We start from the raw sequence: 25,194 nt of genomic DNA, 5'->3' as shown, positions 1-25,194 counted from the left end.
GAATGGCTCCTTTCACAGTGGGCTGGACCCTCCCACGTCAATCATCAATCAAGATGATATCCCATGAACACGCCCAGGGGCCAGTGTTCAAGAGGCAGTTCCTTAACTGAGGTTCCCTCTTTTCACATGACTGTGGTTTCTATGAGCTTGACAAAAAAACTAACCAGCACAGTGTTTAAGACTAGGATTCTGAGGGCAGAATCTAGAAAAGACAGTTTTCTCTAACTGCGAAATAACCGTGGCAAGTGAGGGAGGACCAAATGTCCACCGAGAAGGGCAGCCTGCTTGCAATCCTGCGGTGGTTTTTATTGACAAAAAGAAAGAGTGTAAGCTTGTGAAGGACTTTAAGGCAAAACATTCCGACTCTCGTCAGTTTAGTCGAAATGTGCGCATGCGCATCTGTGCATGGTGTGCGTGTGCGCGTGCGCATTTGTGTAGTGACCCGTTTTGCCTGGTTTACTCACTTTTATTGATATTGCTCGATCTCCCATCCCAAGTCCCTCTGACTTTCGGAGTCGTGCAAGCCTTACAGTTTCAATTCCTTCCAATTTTGTAAATTGGTTGTTTACCCTGCAGTGTGGCACACCCAAGAAGGATCAGGAAAAGTATTATCTGTATGGCAAGAAAAATGAGGAGAAGGACTCTCACACTGATAAAGCTGGTGACTTTCGTGGAACGGGAACCCAATTGCTATTGGCATCTGAGAACCTTTGCTCATCTCTCAGTTAAAAACAACGGGAGTTGGGAAAGTACTGGGACCTGGTCTTGGAAGACAACCCAGGTTCTGACCAGACCATTTCAAAGTATGGGCTGCGTAAACAGCCTGCTGGGTACCATGCATGTTAGTGGCTTTCAAGCCACACTGAGGGACTCACTTGTAAAGACCAAGAGTTTAAGCCTTCAAGGCTCACCCGCAGCAAAGTTCAATGGCTAGGGAGAGTTGTAGCTGGCTACACCTGATGAGAAATGGAGCTATTATTACTCCATCCCGCCAACTCGTTTGCGTCAACTCCCCTGAAGAAGTAGTAGGTGAGAATGAGAGATGAGTTGTACCAAAGGAGAAAAATCCACAGAGGGGACAGATGGAAAACTACATCCATTGCTATTTATGTAGACTGTGAGACAGGCTGTATTATTCCTATACTCCGGGTGAGATTTATATTATTAAAGCTTCTGTTTATATAGTGCCTGCTTTTCCTTGTTTATGGTGAATTTAAGCACATATAAAAAAAGAATTATGACTCATGAAAGAAGACACTTAATAACTTTCTGGAATGCACTGTCAACAAATCTGAGGAGAAAAACAACATCCACTCAGACTAATTGGCATCGCTAAACTTGGTTTTGTCTAAGGCTGCTTTTGGACATCTGGGTCTGGTTTCCAGAGGCTTCAGGCTGCATTGCCTGTAGACACTGTATTCCCTTGCTATATTTCTGCCTGATATTTATTTTGACATGTTAATAATGTTCAGTTTCGAGAATGAAGCTATCTCAGCTGCTTCTCTGTGGGCAATGGTTTTTACGCCCTGAGAACCATTTAAATGAACCTCTTTTGTATCTAAAGAAATTGATGATGATGCTTGGCGAGTGTATTTCAAACGCATTGTTATACATGTAAATAATTTGCCCTCTGGTGGATAATGAATAAGGCCATTAGTTTTGGCTGCTAGATTCTTTTCTTACCCCTCATAGCTGTCGCAGTTCTGTGCATGACAGATATGCAAAAATATTTCCAATAAGGGCATGTGTTCTAATTTTGAGATAAAACTATTTCCCATTTCTGGTTAAGGTGGATTTCATACATTAGTGTGCACATTGGGTTTGTAGACTCAAATGCTGTCAGTGGCCAGGTAGGTAGCAAGCATCTATAAAACAGCCAGCTATAAATGAGTAAGAAGTTTAGAGTCTTTGGAGAATGGGAGAAAACACGTTATGCCTAAGGGTTTTCAGATGCAAAATTAAAACAAAACCAAAAGTCTGTCAGCAATGAACCACATCTCTAAGTAGAAACTGAACTGTAGGATCAAGGTGGCCAGCCTTTGTTTTGGACTGGAGAGTTTTACACTGGACTACACTATGTTGAAGGGACAAGATCACATGATCCTTACAGCATACTGTTTATTCCCAGTTATTCGGTTCTGTTTGGTAGACAATAGAATTTTTTTTTTCTAAGATGGCTACGACAGTAAAGTATCTTATTGTGTTGAAAGGCAATCTGTTTACATACTTGGCTTTGTGTGTGTGTCCATCCCTGTGTTCATGTGCATTCATGTGTCTCCGTGTGCATGCATGCGTGTGTGTGTGTGTGTGTGTGTGTGTGTGTGTGTGTGTGTGTGTATGTGCGCGCCTTAGTACAGTGTGAAAGTCAGAAAGCAATTTATGGGAATTGGTTCTCTCTTCTACCATGTGGGATCTGGAGATCAAATTCAGGTGTTTAGGCTTGGTAGAAAGTGTATTTTATCGGCTGAACCATCTCACAGGCCCTGAATTATAACTTAAAATGGCTGTAAACCCGATTTTCATACATGTATCCTGAGCATGTTTCAGTTCATTAATCTGGAAAAAGCAGGACAGTCGGACAAAGTGCAACTCCAGGAACTGAGGGACTTTATGGCCACAGAAAGAAAGAGTTTCACGGTTAGGTAGAAAATGACTTACGTTTCTGTAGGCAATAAAGCTGGTACTTCTTTGTTTGTTCAGGATGAAGTCACATGTAGCCCAGGCCGGCCTTGAACTTCCTATGTAGTAAATTCCCCACCAAATACAGCTCAGGATCTTCTGCCCAGAGACCGGTCTGGCTCACTATTAAGGCTAGTTGGGAACTTCTGATCCTCCTGCCTCTACATCCTGAAGTGCAAGATTATAGGAGTGCCCTCCAGGGCCTGGCCTAAAGCCACAGTCTCGAGGTTAATTTTTCTACCATTTGCATGTCCCATGGACAAATACCATGGTGGGATCAAGGGAAGGGTGAAAGGATTTACTTGAGCTCGGGGGTCAAGGGCACAGCCCATCATTGCAAGGAAACCAAGGTAATGGAAACTGAGACTAGAGGTCCCATAGCTTTCACAACGCAGAAGCCGAGGGAGTATCCACGTATGCCAGAGCTCAGCTGCTTTTCTCTACCTCATCTTCTTTCTGCCCAGGGACACCCCCACCCTCCCGCTCACAATTAAGATGAGTCTTCCTATACCAATCAATATCATCAAGACAATCCCTTATAGACTTTCTCGGAGGAGGCTAACCTTCATCCAGATAATCCCTCCCAAGTTGATTTTAGATCTGTCAGTTCGACAGCAGCAACCTTTGTAGCGGAGGGAGGTGGTGACGTTGAAGAGAGGTAGGGTAGTTAGACCATGCGCCCAAATGCCTTTCCCAAGTAACCTTTTGGCCTCCTTTGTATATCCGAGAGATCTTTTTTTATGCAAACACTAGCACCCTAGGCTATCCTCTTTGTTACAGAACTTCCTGCTTCACAGCCTGCAACTGGACCCAGGCAACTACAAGAGCTGTCCGTGAGCTGGTTCTGTTTTTGTATCTTGCTATTCTTCTGTCTGTGAGACTAGTTACTCATCCGTACAGTGATGCACAGACGGAAATGAACTGATCAAGGGAACTTAAAAACCAGCCCTAGAAATAGACAGATGTCCCTTCCTCCCAAAGGGAGGATGTATAGGAGAGAATCTGTCAGTGGATGGTGTACCCCATCCTATGATGCTAAAGTCTCTCTCTCTCTCTCTCTCTCTCTCTCTTTTTTTTTTTGGTCAGTTTATTCCTCACATCTTAAAGGCATTTGCAACCAACCACGTGGTACATCATCTGGAGGAGAAGCAATCAATAGGAACACAGATGTTTCCTAAGCAGAATAAATTGGCCCCTGGTCCAGCTGGAATTTTCCATCTATATAGGGCTTTAGGTCATTCATTCAGTTCTGCTGCCCCTGAAACGTGTTCACCTTCGCTTTCCGATTGAAGGGATTTTATTAGTGGGTCTCGATAATGCTGACGAGAGGAGAGTACTAGCCAAGGGCAGAGGAGGAGTAAGCAATCTTTCCCAGGACCTGCTCCCAGAGCGTCAGTCTCACGGAACAGAAACAACCATGGGCGCAATTCGGGAAACACTGGGTAAACAAAAAGCATTAACTTAGGGACGATTTAGGACCTTAAATAAGATATATGCAGAGTCTCCGCAAGTGACAAAAGTTAGTTTTCTAAGTTCGTCACATTTCCTCCATTCTGAGATGACAGTGGCCATACCACAGACTGCTAGTTTAATAGTGGGTTTCACTTCGTTAGTTGAGGTGGAACTTTCAACTAGCAAACTTTTTTTTTTTTCTGACATTGAAAGATGAAGGTCCACTCTGAAAAAGCTAACGTGGGAAAAAACTGAACTTGAGAACGAGGAAAAGTCCTCTTTCATGGAGTGCGTGTTAGTATCCCCATTCCGCAGATCGTCTAAGAAGATGAAGTCCAGACAGCCTTCTGAAAATGGCAGAGGCCTGACCAATCTGCTAAACTGTTCCCTAGTAAAAATCATCAGGGTATTAACAATGCCGAGTTCTGTTTGTACGTTCTCATCAAACAAATGCTTTGTTTCTGCCATTGTTTGCACTGGCTAGGGCTTTGATGAGCATCCTCAGCTGTGCTTGAATTTGTACGTCTAACCTGCACTTTTCTTTTGTTGCGAGTGGCTCTGAAATGCACGGCCGGTCTTAAGCTAAGAACCAATTAGAGTTCCCATTACAACGATAAGGTTAGCCTTAGTGTATGAAGTTCTTATCGGTATTTCCCACTTTCTGAGCACATCTGCTTGCTTCTTGAACTGTCTTTTTTCTTCACGTAGCCGCTCGTGGGCGGGGAAACATAGGACGCTAGAAGATGTATGTGCAGCTGTCCTTCTTTCTGAACACGGATGACATTAAGAGTGACCACTTTATAGGGAGCTCGAATAAGCCGCAGGCTTATTTATTCTGTGTGGAGTCTTTGAACTGGTTCAGCTGTTTGAATCATTTGATACAAAGCTGACGAAGGGCTGGAAGGAACGCGTCTCTCTATATCCTTAATTGAGATGTTCGGGTGAATGATCAGTTTGTATGTTATTACCAAAGAACTTAATTAAAAGTTAATAATATCTATTCCAACTCATTACTCTCACTTTTATATCTGCTGTGCATATAGAAAAGTAGAACCCTCTTGTAAGCGACGCTTTGCTTCTTTAACGAATTTTTTTTCGTTGCTTTTCTTTATCACTCATTTGCTGTCTAGATGCCCTGAGGCCCTGCTACCTTTGGTCTAGTTCTTTTCCGAGAACATTTAACGCTGTAGCCAAGGCTGTTTGGTCCTATCCCTTTGTGTTTTTCTCGTCATGTGTGCTGTTCCATCGTGGAGGATTTGTCGTTGGCTCATGTTACAAGAGCTCTGCCTCCTTCACCTGGTTCAGGAACAAATTTCTTTGTAGTGTGAGGTGTTTGTACACTTTCGCAGCTCGCATCTTTCTCTGTCATTTATAACTGTATCCTAGGGGCCTCCGAGAGCCATCATATAACAGAGGAAAGAGAACAAATATAGAGCACCTAGTTTGGAAATTTGGAAAACTCATAAAAACAGAGTTGCTGTGGTAACATCATTCCCCGATCACTGGGAGAACACTGGGTCTATTTGCTATATAGTAGCATTAGTTTGTCCCGGCTGTCCCCCACAGCCAATGGCTGTGCCTCTCAGTGCTCCACAGACATTGGTGGAGAGGATATTCAGGCCGTCTGGCAGATAGCGTAGGGAAGTCTCTACCTTTCTCTCCCTCTGGACCTCAGGATTGAACTCAGGGTCTTGCTCTTACCAGGGAAGAACTCAACCCCCACACTTCCCCTTTGAAGTATTGGAGTCTGCTGAAATAAAGTCACATTGGAGATTATCATAGGACAAAAGCATATAGATTTATTAGTGTGCACAAGCATAGGGGCTCACGCTTAGAAATTCAGAAGAACAACATGCAACACTGATTTCTGAGTCTGGAGGGCAGCGAAAGGTGTGGCCCCAGGAGGGGAGGAGAGGGCCTAAATGTAAAGTTATTATTTTTTTTTATTAACTTGAGTATTTCTTATATACATTTCGAGTGTTATTCCCTAAATGTAAAGTTATGATAGGTCGATTTGGGAGGCAGCTTGACTAGTTCTGAATGTGTCCTCAGGCTAGGCACTAATTCTGTTACCTCCTTCTGCCTCCAAAGCCTTCAACAAAACAGTACTATTATCTTCTGACCCGATAGGGGGTGAAGAACAAGTGACATAAGCCACTGTTACCTTGGGCACTGTGACATCTTTGGTACCCTCTTCAGGATGACTGCATTTGTTCTCATCACTGCCTAAGAGGTCCTAAGAACCACACTGGTGAAGAATTCTAAAGCCATGTCAAAACCCCAGCCCTCCAGGTCGCACCGTGCTTTTAAAGTCCTGACTCGAGGTCTCCTTACTTTTTCTTCTCAAAGGGAGTTTGAATGCTTTCATCAACTATGGGAGATTTCTGCAGTCCCTTTCATTTCCATGACGGTATGCTGGAGAGAGAGGTTTCCGGTTTAACTACAATGGCACAGGCTATCAGGATCTTAACTCGCATTAACAGAAATATCTGCGGTGTAGTTCCATTTTCCAGCAAAAGCGGAAAGAAGATGGTTGGCATTTTTTTCTTTATGAGCTAGAATAGTGGAGGTAATGTTATATCAAACTATAGGAATTTAATTACCCCATTCCACAAATGTAGTTTTCAAATAAAGGAGTCAAAAGGATTTTCAAAGCCATTCTTCTGAACTGCGATATAAAAACTCAGAGTACATTTAGGAGATGTAAAATGTATTACTGTACATTATGAGGCACTGCGCTCAATGGTAGCACAATAAGAAATTCGACGTGAGATTGAACACACAGTGATTAAAAATCTCCTTGCTTGCTTCTTAGCAATCCTGCAATTTTCCTGGAGTTCTACATGCTTGTTGCTGTAAGGATGGTCATCTGCGGAATAATTCTGGTGGGTGGATTGAAACTTCAGGACAGGTCTTACAGAAGGCAGAGACATTGTCATTCAAAAGCTTAAATCCAGACAGAGGTGCAAGGGAGAAATGCAGTTAGGGTTGGAAGGACCAATCCTAAATCACCCAGAGGGTTACTGTCATTCTTCCCAGTGCTTGGAATCCTGCCCTGTCCAGTGTCTGTAAAAACAGTGTGAGTATTTGTGTGTATATGTGTTTGTGTATGTGTTCGTGTGTGTATGTGTGTATGTGTGTATATGTGTGTTTGTATGTTTGTGTATGTGTGTGTTTTTGTGTTTATGTGTGTGTATATGTGTATGTGTGAGTATGTGTGTGTGTTTTTGTGTGTATGTATGTGTATGTGTTTGTGTATATATGTATTTGTTGTATGTGTATATATGTGTATGCTTTGTATATGTATGTGTTTGTGTGTATATGTGTGTTTGTATGTATGTGTGTATGTGTGTGTGTTTTTGTGTGTGTATATGTGTGTGTGTGTGTTTTTGTGTGTGTGTGTGTGTGTGTGTGTGTGTGCTGGCTGTCTCAGTAATTCCACTACTACAAAGTCTTCACAAAAGCCATTGTTTCTCCTTCTTATGGGACCGACACACGCTCATTATGGGAAGTTTTTAAAAGCTGGATGGAGAAGGAAGAAACAACATAGGCCATTTGTGATCTCACCACCGCCATGGCCACACTTAGCACTCTGGCATAGAGCCCGCGCGTTTTCCTCGAAGGCCATTTTACCACATCAACAAAATAAGTCCGTAATGTAAGTCTGGGCTCTAAAGAAAGGACTAATGAGGTGTTCATTTGCTTATCAAATACTTGTGCTGCTTGGACAGAGCATATCTTTTACCTCCACAGAAGACAGAACTGGGAAAACCCCGGAAAGCGAGGTCCTATAGCTTTCTGCTCAGCCAAGTCTCAGGGTGGTTTTGTGATCACCACACGTGGCTGATGAGTGTGGTTGGTTTTTCTGGGCACATTTTGTCAATCTTTACTTCTTTCATTGGTCATATTCCCATTAGTAAGTGAGAACTGATACAATTTAATTGATCCTTACCTCTTCTTGTTGTTCTCTCTCTCTGAGTAGAACCATACACATCTATCAGTAGCCAAAGAGTTCTCGAGCTTCTCCGCAGCACATGTTCCCAGGATGCTCATTCTAGTAGGAATTAGGGCAGGACCGGAGATCTGTAAAGCACAGTGACCTCTTCTCTGAACTTACTGAGCCTGTGCATCCCTAGGGACCAGCATGGAGGCAGTATAGTGTAGTGGATGATTTGTACTGGGGTCCAAATCTAGGTGTTGTCAACTACAGGCTGGATATCACAGCAAATATTAATTATGATCCTTGCCAAAGGATGGTAAGGCAAACTTGGTTCATTGGCATCATAGTCAGTCCAGGGGGCCCGCAATGGGCTTTGCAATAGGAGATAGTTGGGCTCAACTTCCAACACAACAAAGACAAGTGGGACTTTCTAACCACTGTGCAGAAAGGTGGTGGTCACTGCATGGGAAATTCCTAAGAGAATCCCCAGGGATAAGGAGGTGTTCTGGTTAATCTGATGTTATAGGACCATTGCTGAGGTTGTCTGGGAGATGATGGGAGAAAGGAGCCTGTTTCGATTCGGGGGATGGGGGAGCCTGGCTACATCAAACGAACAAGTTTCTCGTTCAAACGGGATAATGTAGGAACAAACGCGGAAGCGTACAATTCAAGGCCTGGCTGGGACAGACAAGACTCTGGCCAAGGACAGAATCATAACATCTTCCGTGTTTCAATGTCATCATCTTTAAAAGGAGACTGATACTGCTCTCTAATGCCAGAGAGATGTAAAATTGATGAGCTAATGCACCGGGAAGCTGCTTGGCACAGTAGCGAGTGTGAAAATCGTGCCAGCGCGTCCATTTCGCATCGCTATGCTCCTAGGCACCCAGGCGGCCATGGGAGTGAGCACCACACACACAGGGAAGCCCCTGGGGAATTTCTGCATTTGCGTGTGACCTTGGGGGGTAATCTAACTTTCAGTACCCCACCTCTGTCTTTCTGAAATGCAGATGGTTCAGTTTACTCATAAAAGGGTCTTAGATGGGGCCGCTCTGCTATTTTACAGTGTAAAATGTTTTATCTATAAATCATAGAAGGAAGGGCCTCTCCTGGAAGATGTCAAGCTTCTCCCTGGAGATGGAGGAGCTGCCTTTGACTTAATAGCACACCTCCCCTGAGCAAACAGAGAGAGAAAGACAAGTCATAGGGAACAGCTTGGGAAAATAAATGAGGAAGTATCGTGTGTGGCAGAGAGAGCGCGTGAAATGTGAATTCCTGATGGAACTTCTCAAGCAGATTAAGAGTGATGCTGTTAGTCAGTGCGGCCCTCCCTTAATAACCGAGCAAAGCGTTGCGTTCGGGGGCTCAGGTCTTGGCTGCTCCACCCTGTGAGCTCGTGTTTCTCATAACCCCGTCCAGGTGTTCGCAGTTTGGATGGAAGACGACTGAATTTAATATAAAATTACATAAAGCAGGTGCTGGAGGAGAGCCAAAAAAGGTTGTTTGTTCTGGCTTCAGATGCACTTTAGTTTCATCTCCAATGTGCACACACGGGCCCTATGTTTGATGTCCAAGGCTTAAAAATTCTTTGTAATGAGCCAAGGGGAAGTACCTTTAAATGGTTTGCTTTAGAAACACTTAAATGCTGAGCTCTACAAAGGTGGGTTGTCTGTCTCTCTGTCTGTCTGTCTATTTATCTATCAATCTAGTTGCTTACTTTTTCCTTTCTCAAATGCAACTAAGAATTCTTGATTCTTAGCTGAGATACAGTCTTAGCTTAGATAAAGTCAAGGCTTTGGCTGGTGGACGGCCAACGGACGCTGATTCTTTACAAAGCTGTTCTAGCAGACCAAAAGAAGCTGACTTGTAATTCGTGTGTGTGTGTGTGTGTGTGTGTGTGTGTGTGTGTAAATATATTCTTGCACACATACACACATATGCACCTATACCTTGGTTAAATTAAAAAAAATTGCCCATATTTGCCCAGCAGAAGTTATACAAATGCCTCGGTTCTCAGATTTCCAAAGCAATCTGATGCCCTTGTGCAGTGAGACAATTGGCTAGAGCTGAGACACTCTTGTCCCGCTAGACAGGGATCAGTGTGACTTCTATGTTCTCCACATATTAAGCAAAAGGGAAAGCCGGGGGGAATGGGGTCATCATCCCTGGCAGTCACAAAACATCAGCTTGCCTAGTAGCCAGAGAGCTTGGCACAATGATTCCCGGAAGACTTCAGAAATAGCTCAAGTCATGGTATTCTTTATTATCTCATGAATTCTCAATGATCTAGAATTAATCTTGTGGCTATAAACGATGCCTCTAAATCAAATACAAACATGGACTGGTGTAGTTTTAGTGCTATATTTTACTCGACTTTGTGCTTTGTAATATGACTTTTAAGCTATAAAAATGGTGCATTATACTTCTGACCTAACCTCATTCGTCATAGTCTTGGCCCTCTTGAACTATGCTCTTCGCAGTACTGTTTCTCCCGTAAGTCCCAGATGACTCAGTTTCTTTCCTGCCTCGTTTATAGCATGGGCTTCTCACTGACTTCCAACCGGTGTGTATTGTGATGCCCAGATGATCTAGGGGTCACAAAGGAGGTGAAGGTACCCAGCCCAGAGCAGTCTAACAGAGGATGGTCATGGAAAGGCTAGACAGACCTTAATCTGTTCCGGTGCTGTGAATGACACTCTTAAGAACCCCAGTTGTAGTGTCCCACAGTGTCCAGTCACCCTGGGAACAGAAGGCAGACATTGATGTATAGAGCAAACCACACAGAGTTAGGAGCCAGGTTCACATGCGTCTAAGTCATCTTTATTTGTCCCTTAAATTTGCCAAGCTACTCAACCCAAGTCTTAGTCATTTTACCTGTAAAATGGGTGGGTGGGGGGGACTTAGCATCGAAACATAGTAATAGTTTAATAAATGGTTATTCATGATACTTTTCCTGTTTTATAGACAAAGAGCCTAAGACCCAGAATTGGTAGAAATAACTTTCACGAGGTCAATACAGAGATTGCCCCTAAACTGTGGTTCTCATTTTGAAGTCAATGTGCTCAGACTTCTAAATGACATTATCTCCACAGTGTCTTCCTCTTAGGGCTGCTGTGAGCATGTTGTAAAGTTCTCAGTACTGTGTCTCGTAGAGTGTAGGCTCCAATATCTGGTGGTGATTATTGCTAGAGACAGGGAAGCTCAAGTGACCTTGAATGCAGTCTAGAGTTTCAATTACTGTAGACCATCATGTGACAGGTACTCAGATTCATGAGTACATCTCTCCAACCCCCTTTCCACATACAGATGGTTGGTGTCAGCTGTGAGCGGGAGAGATGAGGATGGTGGTGGTGTTGGTGACTAGAAGAGAAACAGGACCTCATTAATAAAATCATAAAGTAAGAAGTCTGATCAATGCAACAGAGTGCCGAGATCTGCTATTTTTCCTGCTAAAAATACCTTTTCTCCTCGACAAGTTTTCAGATATATAATCATCTTTTAGAATCCCCGGTCTTGCCTGGAGAGGAGTCAGTGAGTAAGTGTAAGGTTGTTAGCCCTAATGTCTGGGAGGGTGTTGCTTTTAGGAATGCAGGGATAAAAATAAAATGACCCTCTAAAGATAGTGGCTACCCACAGCTCATTTGGAAGTCAGTAAAAACCTCATTTTTTATCTGAGCATTGGAGAGCTGACCTTTAAATTCACCACATCTGGGGAGAATGTGTGATTTGATGCAGAACATTTTGGGGGCATGCCTAAGGATGGATGGCCAAGGATATGCTCATCAGTTCACTTCTCCTTCAGGGAGCACAAAATTGCTTAGGTTACCAGTCAGTTCTTGGGTAGTTCCAAACCTGTAACATATGCTTAAGTGGGTCTTCCCTGCAAGGAAGATTAAGCACATATATAGATTGAATGCTGATCCATGCATCTGGTAAGAAAATGATGTGGGCATGTATTGTGAGTGTGATGTGTGCGTGTGTGTGTGTGTGTATGTGTGCATGTGTGTGTATGTGAGTGTGTGTGTGTGTGTATGTGTGTGTGAGTGTGTGTATATGTGTGTGAGTGTGTGTGTGTGTGAGTGTGTGTGAGTGTGTGTGTACGTGTGAGTGTGTGTATATGAGTGTGTATGTGAGTGTGTGTGTGTGCATGTGTGTGTATGTGTGTGTGAGCGTGTGTGTGTGTATGTGTGAGTGTGTATGTATGTGTGTGTGTCTGTGCATGTGTGTGTGTATGTGTGTGTGAGTGTGTATGTATGTGTGTGTGTGTTCACAGGAAAGTCAAGTTGTTTTAAGGCAGCTGGTTGGTTGCTTAATGAGTTCAATGAAGGCTTTTGGAAAGAAATGTTGGTATTGCTTTAAAATCATAACCATATTTTGTGAATTCCTGTTATAGAGATTTTATAATGGGGGCTCTTGTACTGCATCTAGGGTCTGGGAGGCAATATGGGGAATACAAAACTAGCGTTTGATTTGTGAAACTCAAAATACCTGCAGGTCCATGGAGCATGAAGAGAAGCCTATCTGTATTCCTAATATGCTTTAAAAAGAGCAGTGGATATTGTGGGAAGCAGAATTGGATGGATGGACATCTTAGAGATTCACCTGGAGAAAATAGCATCCTTCTGATCTCTCTGGCTGTCATCAGCCGAGTGAAGGTCTGAACGGTGATGCTGACAGAAATTCCTTGTAGCTGCTAATTCTGAACAGTCTGGACTAGGAGGCACTTTAGTGCTCGAATCTGTCGCATCATAAACTCTTCCACATTCTGACCAAGGACTGTTAGCATTTTCCCTGGCTAGGCTTCAGTTGGCTCCCAACCCTCAGAAACAGCAAACTGAGAAACTTTCCCCCTGACGTTTTCAGGGATCCAGATGTCAGAATCAACAGAGTTTTCAGTCACCACTTGTAACGAGGAGGCCAGAAGCTACTTAAACACCAGGCTGCCTGAGCTTCCAAGCTTCTGTAGGCAGTGCCTGCCAATTAGCCTCCAGTCGTGCTGCTAAGGTCCTGCGATGCTCAGGGCTTGGCTGTGGCAAGGAGGCCAGGTCCTCCTTTCCTTACTGAGGTGGGTGGGGGTGGGGCTACTGTTAAGGTAAAACATTGGATGAGGTCATGAATGGCTAGATCCATTTCTGAACCTGTAATTGAGAAATCTGTTTGAGGGCTACTACAGAGAAGTTCTCTCTCTCTTTTCCCCCCAAATCTTTAATATTAGAAAAACTGGCTGAGCTTAGTGACTAATAATCCAGGTTGGCTGGCGTTGACTTTGTAGGCATGGCCAACCAAAAAACTCTTCAAGCTTATCCACATTCTCTTCTTATCTTCCATATTTGTTGAGGACCTACTACGTGTCAGCTAGTGGAATATGCCAGTCAGTCAACAGAAATACCACAAGAAAATAAATCTTGTTCCCTGGTGTCAGGAAGCTTAGTGTAGTGGAGGGGACAGGCTTAAAGGGTGGTGGTTTCAGTATGACTCGGTACTAGGAATGCTATGTTGGGGATGTAAGGAGGGCCACCAGACCCGGAGACTAGCAGGGATTTGACAGTGGGCTGTGTGATAGCGAGAGCTTTATGTGCAGTGGAAACACAAGTATAAAGATGCACACAGAAGCAGGAAGGTCAGTCGAGTAGTTGCAACCAGCTCGAGGGTAATAGGACAGGAGAGAATGATGGCCATCTGGAACCTGGAGAAGGCACAGGCAGGAATATGGAGTCTTTCTGCCACCTGAGTAAGTTTTGACCTCTACTCCAGGGCTGTGGTACACGGCAGTCATGATGGGGCCACCACCTGGCCATTGCCATCATACAGGCCTTTGTCAAATCCCTGCTAGCCTTGTTAGATGGCTCTCCTTACACCCCCAACATAGCATTCCTAGTATAGAGTCATATGGAAACCTCCAGCCTCTGACCCGGAGCTCTGGACGTGAGCGTGTCCTAACTGGGTCTTGTCTGAGTAGAAGGATGGACCCATTGCTTAGGTGGTACTCATGTTAAATAAATGCATAGCATTCCCATTAGCTCTTGAGTGGATGGAAGAAGGCAGGGGTATTTCTTTCTTCTTCTCTTTTCCATTAAAAAAACCCATTAAATTCTGATGTAGGAAAGGTAAATGCTAAACGATAATAAGTCAGGTCGCTTTCTTTGAAATGGAAAATTCTCTCAGATAAGCTGGAGATGAGGCAGTAAAGTTAAAATGACCAGAGGGCTCTTAAAAAAAAATCATGCATTTATTCCAAAAGCTCGAGAGCTCGTACACACACACACACACACACACACACACACACACACACACACAGAGCTGTGAGGAGCAGCAGTTATTTAAACACACAGGAAAATTCCCACTATCACTAGGTGCCGAAAACAGCCTATGCCGTATTCTTCAATAAAAGTTTTTTGTTTTTTTTTTTTTTTTTTTTTTGACGTTCTTTTTTCTTTTTAGTGTGCCTCTTATATTTGATGATCAATTTTCCACAAGGTTTGCCATAATGCTTCCTCAGAGCGTAGGACTTTGCATTTTAATTCATTCAGTGAGCGCTTGCAACTAAGACAATATTTGTTGCTCTCACAACTTGGGGGTCATCCGTAGCTAACAGGATGGCACTCAATCTGGCCCTTCTTTTTTTTTTTTCTACTTGGTTTTCTCTGTTTTGGCTGGAGGACAGCTACTGGAAAAAGAAATGACTTCTCCCCCCCCCCCCCCCATTTACTCTTCCTCCTTTCCTCCTCCTCTCTTTCTCTCCTTCCTCCCCTCTCTCTCTGTATCTCTCCCCTTTCTCTCTGAGACAGTCTCAGTATCCTAGGATGGCCTTGAACTCACTATGTAGCTATGTAGCGAAGGCTGGCCTTGATCCTGTGATCCCTCTGCCTCCACTTCCTCAGCATTGATGCTACAGGTGTGCGTTATCATGCCTGGTTTATGTGGAACCAGGGATCAAAACCCAGGGCATTGTGAGTATTGGGTGAGCGCTCTACCACTGAGTTATTCCCACTTCCCAAACTGCAGGTTCTGTGGTTGTAGTTGTTCTACTTATTTATATATTTACATCCCAAATGCTGCCCCCTCCCAGCCCCTCCTCACAAGGTTCCTCCTTCAACCCCCTCCCTTTCACCTCTGAGAGGGTGGCCCTCTTGAGTATCCTCACCCAGGTGCATTAAGTCCCTGCAGGACAATCTGGCCATTGCATAATGCACCTTCCTGGGATGAACCTTTGGGTTCTTCTAAGCCCTTCTCTTGATACCTCAAGTCTCAAGGTTCTGCAGGAAGCACTTTGTCATTCTTTCCAGAAACTTCATTCCTTAAAGCTCACCTAGGAATTCTTCAAAATCCAACACGGGTTTCAAATTCTCCCAACACCATAGTTTTAAAGTAGAGTGAGAACATAGGGGAGAATCACACCCAGGACCATTTAAAAATCGTTATTATTAGTTTTCTTTCCTGATCCATTTTATTCCATCCTCGAGAACAGAGAAATCTCTTCCCTTGAATTTTAACTGAAGAACAGTATAGTAGAATTTAACACACACGCACGCACGCATGCGCACACACACACTTTTGGGTTTGGTGCTGGAATCAAACCCATGAACTTGTGCATATTAGGTATGTGCTCTATATCTATCTGAGCCATATCCCTAGGCTGCCTCCCCACATTACAGGTTTGGTCTACATTGTGACCTAATAGCGTGTTTTATTTAGCGATCTAACAGGTTTTATTTAGAGATGTTATGTCACTGGGAATCAGAACACTGGACCAAGTCTGATAGTTTTAATTTCACACTTTTATTTTACAGAGTGAAACCCACAGACTCAGAGCAGACCAACAAACCATGCAAAATTCCTTTCTTTCAGCAAGCCAGATTCCTGGGGGGATTTCCCTCCTCAGGAACCTTTGCTGTGAAGATGGCAGAACTGGGCAGTCACTGTTTTGTGTATGACTCTTAGAAGTGGTTAAGAGCTCAAAGGGTTTAAGAAATGACAACAGGAATGGTTGTGTGTGGGGAGGGGGAGGTGAGGAGTTGGTGTGGCATTACCAGGGCATGGAGACTTCCCCGCCCCGTGGTTTAAGTAACACGGTCGTTAATTTCACCTTTGTTTCTAATATTTATTTTTGCTGTGCTAATATTTCTATTCTAAAGCTTTCTGTCCCGCTCCTAGGCATAGCTCTTACTGCTAGCCTATTATCAATTGTGATTTAATCAGGCTTAAGGAATTTTGGCTAAAGGCAGGAAGGCATGCACTGTTTGAGAGCTGAAATCTCAATGATGCTAAAATTTGAACTAGCCAGGGGTGGATGCTGGGATAGGGGATGGGAGTATGGTGGTGGGAGCGCCGTAAAGGGATATGGGAGGGGGACTTGGATGCCTCCTTCTCGGCAACCTGGCAAAGCGGTACACTGACAAAAGTGGAAACAATCCAGCAAACACCCTCAAAGGGCTAGCGAGCTTTCTACACTACGTGTTTCTATCCTGACCACATGGCGGATTGCTGGTACTGGAACATCTTTCAGAACCATTCCTTCTTTCTGAGCCTTATCCTTTGGTCATGACAGGGACAACCTTGGGGCAGGTATTTGTTGGATGTTCTTCCTGTCCTGTGCCGGAACACCCATCTTCTGCAGGCCCCGAGCCTTGATCTGTTAGACCACAAAGAAGTAGTGGTGGTGGTGGAGACAGAACTCACAGGGGGTTGCAGAAGGGAAGGTTTCCAATGACTCCCGAGGAGTAAGGATAATGGCCACTCACTCCCCCTGGAACTACCTCAGCACTAGGCCCTGTCTTGCCAGCACAGCAGCTCACAGTAGCTCTGCATGTGGAAGCTTGATCACTGCTGGATGATCTGAGGTTGGAAACTCAAGTTTGATTCATAACTAATAGTTCCAGAATTTTGGGTTCCAGTTTTCTCATGCAAACAATGCAGCCAATAACTTCTCTGTCTGCTTCATGGGCAGGTAGGAGGACAACTGTAAAAGAACGCGTTGTTAGGCCTGCTTAGGTTGCCAGTCAATGCTCTGAAGCTTGAGGTAAGTCCTCCTATGGAGTGATAACCCCAGGTTAGGAAGCACCTTGCTATTCAGTCGCCGGATACTGTGCTTTGGTGCTTTTGGACAATTTTGGCTTTCCTGCTGGTGTATTGTTCTTGTTCTCTTATGTTAGGTGGGTTTAGGAGCCCCGTAACTAAGCTCGCTTAGAGCCGTGAGGAAGGTCAGACATGGAGGATTGGAATAAGGGAGTGAAGGAGTCTTGAATAAACAAGAGACATGGAGCTTGGTGCAGTTTCTGCAAGAATCACAGTTTCAGTCAGGCTCTCTCCAGCTTTCTTTGTGAACTTTTTACTTCTCGCCTGGGTAAGTGGATAACAGAATTCTAGATGTGAGAGAATGTGTGTGATTATTAAATAAAAATACACACGGCTACTATGCAAGAAAGGCTTTGTTTTGGAAAAGTGACAGAAAATATGCCACTTGTGTCCCCATCTACTCAGGAATTTGTTAAGTGACATGTTAAGTTTGTTCCCTAGAGAAAAGAGGAAGAATTAGCATCCTTAGCCTTGAAGCTCCTACGTACCATTTAAACCTGATTCATCAGTACAGAATGATTCTCAGAAAAGGGAAACCTAATTATTTCTGAGCATACAGGGAATTTTAGAAGACAGAGAGACTCTTCAACAGAGAGACAAGAGGAGAAAATGTCCATTTTTAGTATTCCATGATAGAGCTGGATTTCTCTTTAACTGGAATATGCGGCCATAGCAAGACCCTCAAGATGTTAACCCCAAACATAAAGACAGTGTTGCTTTTCCTTCCTTCCTTCCTTCCTTCCTTCCTTCCTTCCTTCCTTCCTTCTTTCCTTCCTTTCTGCCTTCATTTTTAAAATTATTACTTTTATTTTTTTACAGTCCAGTCATTGCCCCCCTCCCCCAGTTCCTCATCCCATTCCTCTTCCCCATCTCTAAGAGGATGTCCACCCTCCCACAACCCTCCCCACTCTGTGGGGCCTCAAGTCTCTCAAGGGTTAGGTGAGTCTTCTTCCACTGAGGCCAGACCAGGCAGTCCTCTGCTGTATATGTGTCGAAGCCTTGGACCAGCTGGTGTATGCTGCTTCAGTGTCTGAGAGATCTCAGGGATCCGGGTTAGATGAGTCTGCTGGTCTTCCTATGGGGTTGCCCTCCTTCTCGGCTTCTTCTAGCCTTTCCCTAATTCACAGGGGTCCCTGGCTTCTGCCTATTTGTTGGGTGTAAGTATCTGCACCTGTCTCAGTCATCTGCTTGTTGGCCTCTCAGAGGGCAGCCATGCTAGGCCCCCATCTGTAAGCACAGCATAGCATCAGTAATAGTGTCAGGCCTTGGAGCCTCCCTTTGAGATGGATCCCAAGTTGGGCCTGTCACTGGACTGCCTATCCCCCAGTCTCTTCTCCTTTTTTTTTTTTTTGGACAGCAACAATTCTAGGTCAAAAATTTTGACTGTGGGATGACAACCCCATGCCTCAAATGATACCCTGTCTTTCTACTGGAGGTGGACTCTTCAAGTTCCCTCTCCCCACTGTAGGGCATTTCATCTAAGGTTCATCCCTTTGAGTCCTGAGAGTCTCTCACCTCCCAGGTCTCTGGTACTTTCTAGAGCGTCCTCCCCACCCCCACGAGGTTGTATATTTTCATTCTGCTGGCCCTCAAGGCTTCTCTCCGGTTTCTCCACATCCTCCATACCTGATCATGTTCCCCCTTTCCCCTCCCCCTCTCCTCTCCCACCCAGGTCTCTCCCTCCCTCTGCCTCCCATGATTGTTTTCTTCTCCTTCCCAAGTGGGATTGAAGCATCCTCACTTGGGCCCTGCAGAGAGACCTTTCTTCAATCACCACATGAGACCATTCTGTATTATGTTGGCATGATTTCACGTTGGTGGTTCTTTCAAACTTGGATCGCTGTTGAGAAGGGTGTATTACCCGCAGTGATCTGAAGATGGCAGCATTGCGCACCCTATCTGGGTTTTTTCCCCGAGCAATCCCTAGGTGTGTTCCACAGCCCCTCAGAGTTCAGATTGTCACTCACGCTGCTGTCTTTTTCTGCTTAATGACTGTGAATGTAAATTACTCTGCTTTCTTCTGCGGAAGAGGTCCCATCTATCATTCCTGTTTTGGTTTTAAGCTAATAATTATATGTAATTATATTCAAATAAAATATTTACAAATAATTATATATCACGAGTGCGTGTAAGATTTAGAATTCATGAACATCAGCGCTGATGATGAAAGGTAGCCTTCAATTTGGGAGGTGTTAGTTTTACTATTATTATTTGTTTCTGTTTAAAAGACATTAGCGGCCAAGAATCAGCAATTCTCTTTCGCAGGTGTTTTTACAAAGCTCAGTGTTTTTATTTTTTTCTTTACCTCTTGCATATTTATTTTGTGATAATAGGTAGGATATTTGTCTGGGAAAAAAAAACCTCAAGGGAATATATTATAGATCCACATCTGGAGAGTTGTGTGAGGAAAATAAATTACATTTTCTCAAAATTTCCAGAAGCAGTTAGCTATCCTTGAACTCTAAGACATTTGTAGGGGGGTCATTCAGTTCAACTGTGAGCTGGCTCTGCCTAGAAAGCCAGGCAGTAGACATGTGTGGCCGGTGTCTTCCCTCAGTTCGTGATCTGACAGAGGTCTTCATTACTATTGAGAGCAAAAAAGCATCTCTAGTAAGTCCCTAATTCCAATTTCGCCAACACTTCAGTTTTAGATGTAATTCTTCATTACTTATTATCTGTCAGCCACACACAGAGCTGACAGTGGGAAGACGTGTCAGAGCAAAAGGTCTGCTTCTATGAGGAAAGCGGGCTCCCGAAGCTGAAGCCAGGGGCTTTCTTGATGATGAAGGCAAAGATAGGCAGACAAGGAGCAGACGGAGCCATGGAAGGGCAGACATTTTGGAGGGACTCCCAGATGCAGGAAGGGGCCAGAGAGCACTAGAGCCATGGGAAGGAAGATCCACAGGGCTCTTCTTCCCTCGGAGGCCGTTCTGTTGCTAGACGTGTATTAGCTTAGGATACACTGGCTAATCCTCCACTCAACATTTGAATCTTTAGTCAAACCGATGCAGGCCTTTTAATTCTTGTTATTAAAATCAGACAGAGGCCCAAATCCAGGAGAAGACGCCGAGGCTGATGTGTGATGTGTGGAGTCTTCTCAGGAGCCCTGTCAGCCTGTTCTGATTTGGTGCTAACCGGGGCTGTGCATTATGATTCAATGATGCAGTGTGGGGAATTAAAAACGCACTTAACAGTCAACCTGAACGCTCCTGCAGCGGGCACCGCATGTGTGTTTCAGATACCTTTGACTAAGACGACACATTTGCCCACTGAGTTTTCTATATTCAACCAAGGATGTTGTGTGGTGAGCTGAAAAGGTAAGGTAAATCAGGGAGGGGAACCAAAGGAACTCCAAGGAGACACCGTGAGCTTCCAGCTTCCTTGTTCCAGATTTTCATTTGCCTATCATTGGGTTGTAAAGGGAAATCACACACCCACTAATTATTATTATTATTATTATTATTATTATTATTATTATTATTATTATTAATTTATTTATTTAGAAACCTTACAGGACGGCAGACGCTGATGTTGGGCTTTGTAAGACACTGAGCTCTGGATCTTGTAAATGTCACGATGGGTGCTGGGTAGATCACCCCGCCTTCCTAAGCACAAGCTTTCCATTTTGGTGAAGTAGAAGGGCCTTGTCTCCATGTGTGTTCTAGGCTTCTCTGTGAATAGCAAGAACTTTGCTCCACCGTGAGCAGGACTGTACACAGTTGTTCAGATGGCAGACTTGAGGGCTTTTATTTGCAGCTTTCCAACACGTTAGCCACTCTCATTTTTGGTTATTCTCACGAGACTTCAGGGAGACTGACGTCTAGCATCTCGACATCCCGCTACGGCCCCTCCTCGCTCCGCGTGGAGCTGAGGATAATGCTCAGTTTTAACAAACAAACTGTTCCTAGAGATGCGGTGCCATCCGTCCCTGGTCGATTCCTAGTAACTCCTGAAACACACCGTAAGGGCTTGCCGAACACCGGTGGATAAATACCGAACTGGTGGGTGAATGGATGACAGGTTCGGTTTGCGCGTCTACTGTGAAGTAAGAGAAAATGAGGGCAGCAAAGACCAGAGTTGTTCTCTAGCATCTGCCTCTCTAAGCTAGGTGACCGGATTCCCTCCTGACAGCGGCTTCCACCCGCGGACCCATTCACCTACTCTACAGACATTTCTAGCAGTTATTTGATGCTAGACTCTTGTCTAAATATTGCAGTGAAGAAGGAGGCGAGCCCCTGGTCCTATCACAGCTCATACTACTGAGTGACGTAGGCAATGGCAGCGGTAACAGTCAATGGGCAGGGTGGTGTTGGGTGGAAGATGGTCTTCATGTAGCACTTCAGACACATACCAAGCAGGGAGCGTGGTTGACATTTATGCTGCAATCATTTTCACGGACCAACTTTTCATTGAGAAAGGAAAGTTCAGAGAGGCTTCTAGCAGCAAACGTGCGTGGTTGCAGAGACCCGCAGTCAGACATTGTGTGAAGAGTGTGTCTAAAATTGAGGTCTCCCTTGGAGATCAGGGAGGCCTGCAGACGGGAGGGAGAAAAGACTGTAGGAACTCACGGGGGATGGGGGACACCAGGAGAACTGAATCAGCTAATCAGGGCTTACAGAGCCCGAGATGGTAAGCATAGGGCCTGCGTGTTGTGGCTGTTGGCTCGGTGTTCTTGTGAGACTCCTCATGGTGGGAGCTAGCGCATATCTTACTCTTTTGCCTGCTCCTGGGGCTCTTTTCTTCCTTCTGGGTTGTCTAGTCCAGCCTGGATGAGAGGGACTTTGCCTCGTCTTACTGTACCTTGCTTTGTCACATCTAGCTGTCATCTCTTGGAGGCTTGCTCTTTTCTGAGGAGGAAACAGAGGGGGAGCAAGTCTGGGGGAGAGAGGAGGTTGGGGGAGCTAGGAGGAGTGAAGGGAGGGTGGTTGGGGTGCGTTTTATGAGAGAAGAATTTATTTCCAATTAAGAAAAATTCACAGAAAAGAAAGAAAATGACCACTCCACGAATACCTATAGAGAAGAATACACTACTAGAGGGGATAGGAAGTGCAAAGCCCTGAAGCCAGATTCATTTATGTTTCCGGGACCATCACAATGCCATTGTATGGTTCTTGGCAGGAAAACACATGTCCTTTTGTAGCCTTTAAAACATCATGTCGAGCTGGGCATAAAAATATCATCAACAGTGAGACTGCAAAATCCAGTGTGAATTTCCACTTGTTGTAACTGTGGAGAAGCTCGCTGAGACGACAGACTTTGGATCTGGTTAATTTTGGTGTGTGAGGTTTTTTTTTGTTTGCAAATTCTTTATAAAAAGGTTTTAATAAACAAGCCCCTGTCTTAGCTAGGGGTTCTAATGCTGCAATGAAACACCCGAGACCAAAAGCAACTTGGGGAGAAAAGGATTTATTTCATCTCGCAGCTTGGAGTTGTTATCCAAGGAAGGCAGACCAGGAACTCACATAAGCACCCGGAATCCGGAGCCGATGCAGCAGCTCACTGGCTTGCTCTGTGTGGTTTGCTCAGTCTTACGGCAACCAGAACCACATGCCTTAGGAGTGACACCACCCACAGGCATCAAGAAAATGCCTCCCACAGGCCAATCTTATGGAGGCATATATATTTTTTCCAATTAAAAGCCTCCATTCTGAGATATGTTTAGGGTTTGTGTCAATTGACGAAACCAAGCATCACAGCCACTTTAATGGAGCTGCCCAAAAGCCTGCGGTGGGGGATTTTTATTGGTACCTAGAATGATGCCAAGCAACCTGTAACACAGGACGGCCTCTCCAAACAAAGAACGTTGTACAGTATCAATGGCACTGGAATTTATTTTGCTTTTAGGAGATAACACGTGCTGCATAGGCCTTATACTTCAATGTGGTGAGATGGATTAAAGCAGTTTTATATCGCCCATAAAAGTACCCGAGATACCGTCAGAAAAGCAGTATACTGTAAAACAAAGAAAACGTGGGACAGACAGGGTAAGGAGGCATATTCATTGGCGACACGGTCTTTAAGTTTGGCTTTTCTTTGGCAACCGAATCAGGAAGGAGGCCTTGCTTCTGGAGGTGAGGCCCCGTGGCTTGGAAGTGGCCACTCCTTTGGGTGCAGCTCAGTTATGCAGAGCATGGGACCGCCTGACCTCGGAGGTTATCCCTGCATTAACAAGCAAACAAAACCCTTCAGAATCAGAGGGCATTTCAACCTCTGGGTAAAAATAGAGCAGGCTGTCATGGGCTAGAAATTATAATTATTTTCTGTCCCCTTTCAGGAGTGTTTAAACTCGCTTCTTTCTCAACACCTTCGGTGCCCTAGCACCACAGACGCAGGACAGCGCTAATTTGATTCAATTCTTATTACGTGTTGCTGGCTTCTCACTTCTCGATTAGAGTAAGAATAGTGTGATTTCAGCCCCTCGCAAGAGTTTTATGGTTGTGCAGACATTTTTTTCCCCTTGTCCAGGTTGATTTCTTGAACCCAACAGAAGCAATTGCAGATTCTGTTTACTTTTCCCCCCTGCTCTTTTATTACTCTGAGAATTTTGTATAATATATTTTAACCACATCCACCCTGTTCCCAGCTCTTCCCAGACTCCCTTTTCTAACCCACCCAACGGTCTCCTTAAAAACTATGCATAGACACGCATATACATATGCGTACATTAGTATCCATTTAAGATTTTCCTAAAAACACACCGACACTATAGTTTTGATAGGTTGGTCAGTGTGTTTTTGTTTTCTTTGGCTCTCTTTCATTTCTGAAAGATGGGCATCCCGTAGGTTTTCGACAAATGCCATTGGAAAGATTTGGTTATTCACCTATTTGTTTGTGTGTTTTGTATTTATTTACGGGCTTGGATATGCTTGCTCGAGTGAGGGCCAGAAGTTGACGTTGGTCATCACTATTGATCTCTGGTTTTGTCCACCTTAGTTTTTGAATCAGGTCTCTTGCTGAACCCGGAGTTCACTGTTCTAGATTGGTTGGCCAGTGAGATCCTGGGATCTGCCTGTTTTTCCTGGTGCCGGGATTACAGAGGGTTACCATGCCTAGCTTTTATGGGAGTACCAGGGGTCCAAACCCTCCACACTCAGACCATTGTGCTTGCTCAGGGCACACTTTGCCCACTAATAATAACCGTCTTCTCTCCAGTTTAATGGGTGCCTGCCGAAGGGTTGGAATTGGCTCAGATGCTAAGAGCACTGGCTGTTCTTCCAGAGGTTTTGAGTTCAAGTCCCAGTACCCACAGGGTGGCTCATAACCATCTCTAATGAGATCTAGTGCCCTCTTCTGGCCTGCAGGCATACACGCAGGCAGAACACTGCATACATAATAATAATGATAATAATAATAATAATAATAATAATAATAATAATAAAAACTTAAAAGAGTTTTCTGAATGAATAATCAAATTGAAAATGTAAGTTTGAAAAAAAAAGAAAATAAAAGTTTGAGGTGACTAGATTCCAATTCATTTTTTTCATATTTTCCTGAAATCTTAAAATTAATTTTAATTTTAAAATCATTACAGGAGATAAGATTTGATGCACAAAGTCTCTGCATACAGGAATCAAAAGACTCCCTGTGATTTACATTTTTTCCTATACTTTTTTCAACTTAGAGCAGGATTATTATTTAAAATGGTATCATAAAAAATTGCAAAAAAAATCATGTGCTGAAATTAACCAAAGTTCACTGAGATATACAAACCAGGGCAGGGTCATTAAGCAAGAGAATGAATTACAATAAATACTCCTGACTTAAATTTATTTTAAAATTTTAAGGCATTTATGTACAGTGCAGCATTTTATTTTGGGTGCCATTTTATTCCGTGAAGGAGCTTGTTGACCAGTTCACTGAATGGGTGTCCATCTTTTCTTTTCTTTCTTTTTAGTGCTATTTCTTCACAATCGAGTTCGGCCTTTGCAAGCAAGAAGGTCAACTGCGGGCGTATGGAGCAGGGTTACTTTCCTCCATCGGAGAATTGAAGGTATGAAGCTGTGAATGAAAATACCCTTCCCAAGCAGACTGGTTCAAGGTCATGGAAG

General features: G+C 44.1%; 1 protein-coding gene across 1 annotated transcript in view; it reads left to right on the top strand.

Annotated features, from left to right (window-relative positions):
* Positions 1–25,194, top strand: part of Tph2 (tryptophan hydroxylase 2) — a 100,760-nt gene that overhangs the window by 64,131 nt on the left and 11,435 nt on the right. The window contains exon 9 of the mRNA XM_032890799.1: positions 25,041–25,136. Within this exon, the coding sequence (XP_032746690.1) occupies positions 25,041–25,136 (96 nt within the window). The remainder of the gene's footprint in view (positions 1–25,040; positions 25,137–25,194) is intronic.

Source organism: Rattus rattus, chromosome 1, assembly GCF_011064425.1.
Source record: "Rattus rattus isolate New Zealand chromosome 1, Rrattus_CSIRO_v1, whole genome shotgun sequence".
Taxonomy (NCBI): Eukaryota; Metazoa; Chordata; class Mammalia; order Rodentia; family Muridae; genus Rattus; species Rattus rattus.
The sequence above is the reverse complement of the archived record's forward strand: the minus strand, read 5'-3'. Positions and strand labels throughout refer to the sequence as shown.